The sequence below is a fragment of the Cajanus cajan genome, chromosome 2 (assembly GCF_000230855.2).
Source record: "Cajanus cajan strain Asha chromosome 2, NIPB_CcT2T_4, whole genome shotgun sequence".
NCBI classification, from domain to species: Eukaryota; Viridiplantae; Streptophyta; class Magnoliopsida; order Fabales; family Fabaceae; genus Cajanus; species Cajanus cajan.
In genome coordinates this window covers 29,348,298-29,360,691 of record NC_138518.1, presented here as the reverse complement: position 1 = coordinate 29,360,691, position 12,394 = coordinate 29,348,298, and the positions used below count along the sequence as shown (strand labels likewise).

The 12,394-nt window shown below is 44.5% G+C and overlaps 1 protein-coding gene across 1 annotated transcript; it reads right to left on the bottom strand.

The window, feature by feature from the left end:
* Positions 1–10,136: 10,136 nt before the first annotated feature.
* On the bottom strand, positions 10,137–12,191 carry LOC109791395 (uncharacterized). The gene is made up of 2 exons (XM_020350686.2): positions 11,562–12,191; positions 10,137–11,477 (listed from the first exon to the last, which is right to left on the bottom strand). Exons 1-2 carry the CDS (start codon positions 12,189–12,191, stop codon positions 10,137–10,139), a joined length of 1,971 nt encoding a protein of 656 aa, XP_020206275.2.
* Positions 12,192–12,394: the final 203 nt, after the last annotated feature.

Below are 12,394 nucleotides of genomic sequence, written 5' to 3'. Positions count from 1 at the left end.
ATCAGTCAAATAAAGGATCATGTCGGATTTTGACCTGGACGGTACACTATCCTTCCAGCCCTGAGCCGATAAGGCGAAAAGGCTTGTGGCCTGGTGACTTAGTCGGGTATTAGCCGAGTAGAGGTCAATCGGATTTCGACCTGGACGGTACACTAGCCTTCCAGCCTTGAGCCGATAAGGCGAAAGGGCTTGTGGCCTTTCGAATAATGTCGGGAGATGGCCGAGTCGTTCTTCGGATGGGAACTGTAGCGGTATCTATGTCGTTCTCGGAAGTGGGGATCTCTCTGGTCTTGACAAGACGTGTCTTTTCCCCTGGTCCAGGAAAGGACATGCATTTATTGCAAGGACGGCGTTGCAGGGGTGTAATTAATGACGAAGCCACGTGGCAGCGCCCGCTACTAAGGTTAACGAAGTGGGGCCCTCTTGGGTTAGGAGTCGCAACACCCCACGTGCGTTGTGGCTCTTGGGTTTTCCCCCTTCACGCGCGACCCTTCACCTCTATAAATAGAGGTGGCCTCCCATTTTTTCAAGTTATTTTCTTTTCCCTCTTCGCGTGTCTTCTTCTCCGGCGGTTTCTTTCTTCTCCGTTCCAGATCTACGGTGGTCTGTGGTGGTTGTCCCTGTTTTTAGTGGGTGAAGTGGTGTGAGAGACCCTTAGGTACGCGTATTTATTCTGCTATTGTAGTGGTTTTCTTACAAACCTTTAGGTTGTAGGTTAGTCTAAGCTTATATTTGCCATGGATGTCGTGAGTTACGGGGAGTTATATAGATGGGTTAAAGATGACGCATTAAAATGTGAGTCTATGATAAATTCTTGGGAGGCTATGGACAGCTTTTGTAGAGACCATGTGGTTTTCGTGATGGGGACGATGTAGTTATATGTGAACCTTGTGTTGACAGAGAACCGGTGTGCATTAGTTCACCTTCAACGGAAAAGTTTACGTTTTGTTATACAACCCTCATTTCTAAAATTAGGGTGAGATGGCCCCTTACTGACTGTGAAAAGGGAGTACTCCAGGCCTTGGGTGTTGCCCCGACCCAATTGCACCCCAATAGTTGGGCCTTCGTACGTGGTTTTGAGGTTTTGTGTGCAGGGCTCGGCATTACCCCGACTGTAGATAAGTTCTTCTACTTCTTTGAGAGTAGGATTAGCAAGCGTACTAGCTGGGTGTCCGTTAGCGGGGTTTCAGGTCGGGTAGTGTTATCGTTATTCCTGTCGTCCTATAAAGATTTTAAAAAATCATTTTTCCGAGTTTGAAGTATGCCGGGTCATGAAAATGTGTTAGAGGGGTTCCCTTTGTACTGGAATCAGAGGACTATAGCATTTGGTGGTCTAGATTCTGAGAAGCTTTGCGAGAGTGATCGGAATGATGTTAAGAAAATCGAAGAGTTGCAAACCCTATTCAATACTGGAAAACTCCTAGACTTAGAGAGTAGGCCCTAAGAGTTGAGGATATACATAGGTATATTGTTGTTTTGAATGCTGCGAATTTCCTTTTCCGTTTAGCCTTATACTTCTATCATAACCTGTTTATGTATTTCTTGCAGAGAGAATGGCGAGTATGAGCAACCGGGAAATGATGAAACTCTGGAAGCAACAAAAAGTTTCCCAAGCTGTCGTGGTGGGTGAGTCGGCTACCGAGAAGGTTGCGGAGTCCGGTAGTCCAGTGGTGAAGTCGAGAACCATTGGCGAGACCCCTCAGAAGCGCCGTCGCGAGGCCGATAAGTCCATATCGGTGGTTAACTTGGAGACGGTCGTGGTCGCCGAGGAGGTCAAAGGCGACACGGAGGTTCAATCTACCGAGAGGACCCTGAGTGCCTGTCTCGGCGAGAATTGGGAGCCGGTGAACCACGGAGCCGACCGTAGCAATGTGGCTTCTTTCTGGGACGAGAAGTTTAACCACAGTGCTCACATTCGAGGAACCGACTTGCTAGAGGGTGACTGAGACGATTTGGAGAAGATGAGTGCTTTCACCATCGCCAAGGGCGTCCAGTCACTTACCAATCGCCTCTCGGCTCTTTCGTTGATCAATGAAGATAAAATTCGCGGCTTAGTGAGGGAGACTAAGTTGCAAGGAAAAAGGATTGTTTCCTTGGAGGAGAGTTTGAACAAGAGTAAAGCTGAGCTCAGGTGGGTGTCTACTGAGAGAGACAAACTATTGGAAGGTCGTCGTGCCTTTGAGGACGAGAAACAGGCCTGGGCTGCCGAGAGGTCAAGCCTCGAGAAGGAGCTTGAGGAAATGAAGCTAGCCCGAGACAAAAATGCTGATGCCACGCAAGTGTTCGAGGTCGATTTAGCTTCAGCGAAGTCAGAGGTTGAAAAATTGCAAGCTAATCTTCATGCGGCTAAAATGGACTCGTTGAAAAAGTTTATGGAGGGTTTCGATGCGGCTAAGAGTCAAGTGAAGTTTCTGCATGCCGACATTGATCTTAGGAGCCTTGGCTACTTCAAGGAGATTGTGGACGGTCAGCTCATGGATCCCCCCGAAGATGATTAAGCTTTTGTTTACTTTAGACTCTCGTACTCTTCTCCTTTTCAATCCTTCTTGTTGTTGTCGAGTTTTCTTTAAGACTTTGGTGGTGTTTCATTTCTTTTTGAATTCAATGTGAATTTCATGCGTTATCATTGATGCAAGTTTATTGACTCGTTACTTATTCAGTAATTCTGCGAAACTAAAACGGTTCTATCCCGATTCGTTTGACAGGCGAGATTCAAGTAAAAAGGAAAATTTTTCTAAGTCAAAGGCAAAAATATTTTATGAAATAGTCGGTTGAACTCCGACTTGTTTGTGGAAATTGAAAACGTTCCAAATTGATAGTGAGATTCAACGAATCCAGCTGGCCTAAGGCCGACTTGTTTGATAAAATATGAAACTTAACAAGTAAAATCTCATCAATGAAATTTTGGCAGTGATAAATTTTCTAAGTTAAAAATGAACCCTCGTGGGGCCTGTCGGCCAAAACCCGATGGATATAAGGAGCGAAATTTTTTCTGTTAACAACGGAACCTCACGACAGCTTGTCGTCCAAATACTGACTATAAGAATACCAAAATTTTTCTAAGTTAAGGAATGAGTCTCAAGATATCTAGTCGTCCAAATACCGACTAGAAGAAAACCAAAATTTTTCTAAGTTAAGAAATGAATCTCAAGATATCTAATCGTCCCAATACCGACTAGAAGAACACCAAAATTTTTCTAAGTTAAGAAATGAGTCTCAAGATATATAGTTGTCCAAATACCGACTAGAAGAACACCAAAATTTTTCTAAGGTAATGAATCTCAAGATATCTAATCGTCCAAATACCGACTAGAAGAACGCCAAAATTTTTCTAAGGTAATGAATCTCAAGATATCTAATCGTCCCAATACCGACCAGAAGAACACCAAAATTTTTCTAAGTTAAGAAATGAGCCTTAAGATATCTAGTCGTCCAAATACCGACTAGAAGAACACCAAAATTTTTTCTGAGTTAAGAAATGAATCTCAAGATACCTAGTCGTCCAAATACCGACTAGAAGAACACCAAAATTTTTCTAAGTTAAGAAATGAATCTCAAGATATCTAGTCGTCCCAATACCGACTAGAAGAACACCAAAATTTTTCTAAGTTAAGAAATGAATCTCAAGATATCTAGTCGTCCCAATACCGACTAGAAGAACACAAATTTTTTTTTTCTAATTTAACGATTGAGCCTAGATGTAACTGGTCGTCCAAAATGGTGGAAAAAGAAATTCTAAGCTTAAAATGGTGGAATTCCGCATCGCGGATCGGTAAAATGCCGATTCAAATGGGACAAAGACTTTCCAAGTTAAAAAGGGTAAGATTCCTCAGTCGGTAAAAACCCGACATATAATAGAAAATTTAAGCTTAAAGAGGTACTTCGTAATTATAGTCGGCCAAACCTGACTTGTTTGAACAGGAAAATTTCCAAACTGACATGAACGTCAATTACGATGGTTACCTGGAGATGCGGAATATTTATTTAGGAAAAATCATCATTCAAAAGTAGCCGGTCGATTCCCGACTGTTGTTCAAAGTCGGTCGGTTGGTGTCGCAATTCTTTTTTGGTCATATAATCAAGCTTCGTCCGCTATTTGAGTCTGTCATCGAGTTGTTTATACTCGCCCAGTCGGACTTTGGCCAACAATCACGAGTTTTGTTCTTCGAGTTATTTATATTCGCCCAGTCAGACTTTGGCCGACAATCACAAGTTTTGTTCTTCGAGTTATTTATACTCGCCCAGTCAGACTTTGGCCGACAATCACGAGTTTTGTTCTTCGAGTTATTTATACTCGCCCAGTCGGACTTTGGCCGACAATCACGATTTTTGTTCTTCGAGTTATTTATACTCGCCCATTCGGACTTTGGCCGACAATCACGAGTTTTGTTCTTCGAGTTATTTATATTCGCCCAGTCGGACTTTGGCCAACAATCACGAGTTTTGTTCTTCGAGTTGTTTATACTCCCCCAGTCGGACTTTTTCCGACAATCACGAGTTTTGGTCTTCGAGTTGTTTATACTCGCCCAGTCGGACTTTTGCCGACAATCACGAGTTTTGGTCTTTGAGTTATTTATACTCGCCCAGTCGGACTTGTGCCGACAATCACAAGTTTTGGTTTCTTCTGTATAAAAATGTCGAAGAATCATATGAGGAAACAAGAAATGATGATGTTTATTGAATAAAAAACTTATCGGATTGTGGTGCCTCGTTAAAAACCTTCTCATCAAAAACCCCTCTTATTTTTACGAGGAAAAAATACTGAGTTAGGAAAAGAGTGCACCTAGTACAAATGTAAAGAGAAATCAGCTATAATAGAAACGTAAGTTTGCAGCGTTCCAAGTTCTTGGTATAATCCCTCCATCCAAAGTCCTCAGTCGGTAAGCTCCCTTGCCAACCACATCATCAATCTTATATGGGCCAACCCATTTAGGCGATAGCTTGTTCCTCATCTGTGTTAGCTAAGCACGCCTCAAAACTAGGTCGCCTACGACAAAGTCTCTTGGATTTACCTTTGTGTTGTACTTGAAGGCTGCTCTTCTCTGGGCTGCTACTTGATTTATTCTTGCTCTTTCTCTTGTCTCTGCGATCAAGTCCAAATCAATTCGTCTTCCCTGGTCGGATTCTTCTTCAGAAAAAGCTGTAGTGCGCACTGAAGGCTATGCAATTTCGATCGGGATCATGGCGTCGGTTCCGTATACCAGATTGAAGGGAGTATCTTGGGTCGTTGAATGAACAGTCGTGTGGTACGACCATAACACTCGGGGAAGCTCTTCCACCCATGAAGCGCCTGAGTCTTGCACACGCTTCTTCAAACCTGAAAGGATTACCTTGTTGGCCGACTCCACCTGGCCGTTAGACTGTGGGTGTTCAACGAAAGTGAATGCCATTCGGATGCCGACCTCTTTACAAAAATCCCGAATTCTCGCACTCGCAAACTGTGTCCCATTATCGGAAACGAGCATTTGAGGGACTCCATACCTGCACACCACATTCTTCCAAAGAAAAGCTCTAACCTTCTCTGCTGAGATGGTTGCAACTGGCTCCGCCTCGATCCATTTGCTGAAGTAGTCTACTGCCACTATCAAGAATTTCAGTTGCCTTACCGCGATCGGAAATGGACAGAGAATATCAATCCCCCACTTGTGGAAAGGCCAGGGAGACAGGATTGAATATAGTCGTTCAGCCGGGGAATGGTGTAGGGTTGCATGTCTTTGGCATCCATCACACTTTTGGACCCAATTGACGCAGTCGTTCCTCAAGGACGGCCAAAAGTACCCCGCCCGGGCAACTTTGTACACTAAAGCTCGGCCTCCAATGTGACTTCCACACATTCTGCTATGCACTTCATCCATCACTCTCTGCGCTTGTGACATGGTCAAGCACCTCAAAAGGGGAGAGTTGAAACCTCTGCGATACAACCTTTCGTTGATCACCACAAACCTGGCTGACTCTCTCTACACCAACGATGCCTCCCTTTTATCCTTCGGTAGCTCCCTCTGAGTCAGATACGCGATGTACGGTCCCATCCACGAATTAAGGTCTTCCTGGATGAAAAGGACATTCGCTTGCGCCTTATTTATACTCGGTTGTGTTAACGTTTCTTGGATGACCGACCGAGTTGCCCCTGGCTTCTTTGTGCTTGCAAGCTTTGACAAGAGATCGGCTCGTGAGTTTTGCTCCCTGGGGACATGATTTAACGAAAATTTGGCAAAGCCAGCCGACACGACCTTTACTTTTTCAAGGTACCGAGCCAGTTGGGAATCTTTGGCCTGGAAGGTTCCTGCTACCTGCCCCGTCACAAGCTGTGAGTCACTCCTGGCCGACAGGCTTGTCGCGCCCATCTCCTTTGCCAAGGTCATCCCTGCCAACAGCGCTTCATACTCTGCTTGATTATTGCTCTCCCGAAACTCGAACCGTAGTGATTGCTCCAAGAGGATACCTCCTGGCCCCTCGAGGACGATCCCGGCTCCGCTGCCACTTAAGTTCAAAGCTCCGTCGACCGAAAGGATCCACTCGCTCTCTCCAGAAGAATGCTCCTCGGCTGGCGGGGTCAGTTCTACTAAGAAGTCGACCAACACTTGAGCTTTAATGGCTCCTCTCGGTTCGTACTTGATTGCAAATTCTGACAACTCGATTGATGGGGTAGTCTGTTCGGATTACTACTTCGTAGCTCTGAAAATAGTGTCTGAGCTTTCGCGCGGTTATGACTACGGTAAGCGCCAACTTCTCAATTTTTTGATAGCGAAGCTCTGTGTGACACCCTTACTACCCCAACACATACATCATAATAATGTAATTAAATTAAGAAAAATAAACTTTAAAATTTGGTAAAAGGGTTCACATAAACTTCAAAAATCGTTCTTTAATAACCTTGAATATTAAAGATTTAGAAAATGAAACACAAAAGTTTACAAATTATTTTCAAAATGATATTTACAATTCCAAATCCATATAAAAATTCTTTCCTAAAAGTCCTCTGCCCCGATGTCACAATATCAGAGCATAACCCTTTCCCTTTAGAACTCAACACTATGAGTGCCTTCATCTTCACCTAAAAGAAAACTACATAAAAACAGGACGGTGAGAGATAGATAACATCATATATGAACATAGAGCTACCCAATTCCCACCCCACACCGTGCACCAAAATATCATCATTAAATATAAACAACAAATACATCTCATATAATTACCAAACATCATTTTTTTTTTCAATCATACAAGCTTTCATACACATGCTCACTATATGCTCATACACATCTCCTCTCCTAAGAGTCTCAACTTGGCACTCCGCACAATGGGCGTACCTCGTCAATTCCCTTAGTTGTTGCCAATGCGGGCATATCGTTCTCACACCCTCCCAAGGCCGGTATGTTGCACGGTTAAACACCCAGCGGCCCGTGCAAAGGCAATCCACCCACCGTTAAACCCTCTGTGGCCAGTGAGCTGCGCAGTTAAACACCCAACGGCCCACGCATGGAATGCCTCCCGTCATGGTCCCCCCTGTCTCAACCCCTCTCTGGGCCCAGGGTCCAATGCAATATAGCCACGTCTGGCTTCTCAAGCACCACATGCAACTCATAAGTCTCATGCAACTCATGCATCCCACGTAACTCATAATTAATGCATCTCCATTATATAACATCATCACATGTCAATAACAATCCATGCAATATCATCCTCACATGCTAGGTACCTATCATTAAGTTATCAACATCATAGATCACAAATTTCACATAATTCTTCACACACATCACAATATCTATGACATTCAGTTAATAATTTAACCATAACTCGAGATATACATATCCTTTCTAAGTGATCCCAACTCCATTAGAATCCTAACATCAATATCTACAACTTTCATGAATAACACAAATCCTAATAAAGTCGTTTAGGTTACCATTCAGGGCTCACAAAAATTGATGTTGTGGTTCGCACACAGATTGGAAGGCTCAAATTGCAACTCACATCAATTGATCAAATATTAATATTTTTACACGATTCTTGTGTCTAAATGGTAGCCCCAGATGTATAGTTTCTAAAAAAAACAAACGGCACTCGATTTGGATAACTACACAGAAAGATATCGCAAAATTACAAATGTATGTCGGGGTCCCGACGCCCGACACCCAAAACTGGCGCTGAGCGCCCAAATCTCTGCCCAGACTCCCCTCTGTGCAATTAAACCTGCGTTTTACGAGTTCCAACAAGGTTTTTACCAATTTTCACTACTTCTACACCCCGTTGGTTCAGTTTAACTCCATTTATATTCTTCATACGTTCCAAATCAATCCATACACATCTCAAGCCTCAAAAATTGGTTTCCATTGGTTTTACAAAAAAAAATCTAAACTCTTCTTAACACATAAAATTCAATTCATCAAATTTAAGGATAAAGAATTAACAAGAAAGCCCCAATGGAATTCAAAGACAATTCAAGAAATAAGTTCTTCCAAATGAATTAAGAATTTAGAACATCGATTGCACAGATAATCGTTCAGAATTTTAAATAGAGTTCCTAGAGGGATTTAGGGATTGCCCTCACTACCCGAACACCCCTATATTCACATATGAAGAAACCCATCTCCCCCGTACCTGGATGAGCAGAAGATGAATGGTCTTGGTGTGATCTAAGATCGTTCCTGAGTACTCTTCCTTAGAGCTCTTTGTTTCTCCTCTTTTTTTCCCTAACCCTTCAGAACGCAAATGAGGCAGATAGGGTTAACACCACCTGACTCCTTTCTTAAAATTAATCCATTGGACTGGGTCAACCCAACCCATTTTCCTTCTCTTCTAACCCACTTCTAATTTTCCTCAAAATAATTAAATAAAATAAATACATGTATATTATAAAATATTTTTTCTCTATAATAATAATATATTTCTGACCCTAAATATAATAATATAATTTCAATAACAAAATATCATATAAAATCAACCTTCTCTTAAAACATATAAATATTTATTTAAAAATGCTAATAAAAATACTTATTTAATACGTACAAAATAATTGTCCAAAATAATAATTATTTAAAACGTACAAAATAATATTCCTCTATAATTATTAAAATAATTATGACCAAATACCATATAATAATAATAATAATAATAATAATAACCTTTTTGAAAATTGGGGTGTTACACTCTGCCCCTTGCAGCACCCTGCTAACAAAATAAACAGGAAGTTGGGAGTTACCTTTTTCCTGCACCAAAACTGCACTGACGGCATTGTCGGACGCCGACAAGTATACTAACAAAGGGTAGTCGGTTTGCGGTTTAGTGAGGATCGGCGGTGAGGTGAGGGCCTGCTTGAGTTCACCGAATGCTCTTTCACATTCGTCTGTCCATGCAAAGCGATCGTTCTTCCTCAAGCATTGGAACAAGGGTAACGACTTGTTCGCTGCCTTTGAAAGAAACCGAGAGAGGGAGGCCATCCTCCCTGTCAGCTGCTGGACCTCTTTTACCGTTGTTGGGCTTCCCATATTGATTATCGTGGAGCACTTGTCGGGATTCGCCTCAATGCCACGATGAGTCAGTAGGAATCCGAGGAATTTTCCTGCTTGGACGCCGAAAGAGCATTTTGCTGGGTTCAACTTCAGTTGGTATCGTGCCAGAGTGTCAAATGATTCCTGTAAGTCGGAAAAATGTCGAGAGACAGTAGGTGACTTGACTACCATGTCGTCTACGTATGCCTCAACATTCCTTCCCAACTGATTTGCCAACACCTTGTCCATAAGCCTCTGATATGTCGCCCCGGCGTTCTTCAAGCCGAAAGGCATCACCTTGTAACAATAAGTGGCTTGGTCGGCTATGAACGCTGTTTTATCTTCGTCGGTAGGGTGCATCCTGATCTGATTGTATCCTGAGTAGGCGTCCATGAAACTCAACAATTCATACCCCGATGCGTTGTCGACTAGACAATCTATGTTGGGCAGTAGGTATGAATCTTTCGGACAGGCTTTGTTTAAGTCGGTGAAGTCTGTGCACATCCTCTAGTTTCCATTACTCTTTCGTACCATCACCACATTTGCTAGCCACGTCGGGTATTGGATTTCCCGGACGTGACCAGCTGTCAACAATTTCTTCGTCTCCTCGGCTATGGCCCTTTTCTTGTCCTCTCCAAACTTTCGTCATTTTTGAATCACCGGCTTTGCATTGGGGTCGACCATGAGACGGTGACATAGGAAGTCGGGATCGATGCCTGGCATGTCGCCAGCACTCCATGCAAAAGCTGACACGTTGCTCTTCAATACAGTCAGCAACCCTTCCTCCTCTTCTTTATCCAAAGACACTCCAATCTTGACCGTTTTTCCCTCAGCCAAGCTAACTTCCTTCACATCTTCCGCTGGGGCTGGTCGGGAATCGAAGTGAGTCATCCTCAGATCTAACTCGATTGACTGGACCCCCCGATCGACCTGTGTCACATATAACTGTCTCCTCGCCCTCAGGTTGTCCTCGTAGCACTTCCTTTCGACTTCTTGATCAACACAGAGGACCCCAACCTTTCCACTAGGTAAAGGGTACTTCAACTTCAAGTGGGGTGTGGAGACAACTGCTCCCAATTTATTCAATGTCGGTCGTCCGACTAGTATGTTGTAGGACGACTGAGCATTGACCACCAGGTATCGGACAGTGATAGTCTTCATGTGGTCTCCCTGGCCGAAAGTTGTCTCCAAGTCGGCGTATCCCCTAGCAGTTACCTGATCACCTGCAAAACCAACTAATGTACCTGCATATGGCATGAGACGGTCGGTCAGAATTTTCATCCCGACAAAAGCTTCCCAAAACATTATGTCCGCCGAGCTGCCTTGGTCCACCAGTACGCGTTTCACGTTGTAGCCCATGACTATCGCCGAGACGACTATCGGGTCATCCTCATGTGGGGACACCCCTTCGAAGTCGGTGTCCGGGAACGTGATAGGTGGCCGAGATGGTCTCACCCAGTCTGAGACCGATAACACCGACCGAGAGTATCTCTTCCGTGCTGCTGATGTTGGACCTCCTCCAGCAAATCCCCCCGCTATTGTGTTGAACTCTCCATGTACAGCTTGCTGATGGGTCTCTGCACTTTTTTCCGGAAGATCTCTAGGGGGAGACCTCCCTTCTCGCCTCCCTCTTCTCGTGTCTTCTCCTTCACGCCTGCGTCGCCTATCGGACGAGCCTTCATCTCGTGTCCCTACAATGAATTTTTTCAAACGACCCTCCTTGATAAGGCGCTCAATCTGCCTACCGAGAACGAAGCAATTCTCCGTAGTGTGTCCATGGGTCCGATGGAATTCACACCAGTCAGTTTTGTAAGGTCCCAACTGGGAGTTGGTTGCCGCTGGGAATTCGAAAAGTGACGCGCTGTTGACGTCGTGCAGTATGTGCCGCCTAGGAACGTTGAGTGGAGTAAACTTCTCTTCTTCCTTGTTGCGTGTCCACTCATCTCTTGGCCGACCAATGTGATCGGCCTGCTGGTAGTTGCCTTCCTTCGTGTTATAACGATCGCGTCGCTTACTCTAATCCGATCGCGGTCGGAGATGCTTGTTAACATCCTTATTGCTCCCCCCTACTTCTCGGTTCTCCGCTGCCCTTTTAATAATCTGGTTCTCCTCCGTCTTGATGTGACTTAAGGCGAAAGCCCGCACCTCCGACATCGTTTGACAATTTGCTTTTTCAAGCGCGATGTCGAAAGCCCCGGACCTTAAACCCTTCTGGAATGCGATGACCGCCATCCTTTCGTCCAACGACGCTATCCTCAAGGCGACCTCATTAAACCTTTGCAGAAAGTCTTTCAGCGACTCCTCACGTTGTTTGAGGTCAAACAAGTCCGACGTGATCGGCGGCTTCTTTTTGTTAGCGGCGAACTGCGCCATGAAGAGTCGGCTAAAGACGTCGAAGTCGGTGATCGATCGATCAGGAAGACCGTTGAACCAATCAAGCGCCGCCTTCTTGAGCGTGCCCATGAACAATTTGCAGCGGACCTCCATGCTCCCACCACAGATCAACATTTGAGCGCGGAAGTCTGTCAAATGCTGACTGGGGTCCTGCGTTCCATCAAAGGGCTCGACCTGTGGTATCCGATGATCCCTAGGGATGATCTCGGCCTCTATGGCTTCCGAGAATGGTCGAAAGTCTCTAGGGACCTCCAGCATGACATCCTCCTCCACAGTCCTGGTACTGGCCGCTATTCTGGCTTGCATCTTGTCCGCTCTCCTCCTGATCTCTTCATTCTCGCGCTGAATGGCCTCCTCTCTCTCCCTGGACCGCGCATTCTCCTCCCTTAAGCCATTGATCATGGCCATCATCTCTTCCATGGTAGGGGGTTGTGAGTTGTTGTTGTTATTGCCGCCTCTCGCCATGGTAAAGTGTAGGTCTTTCTGTATGACTTGGGGCGTAGGAAAAG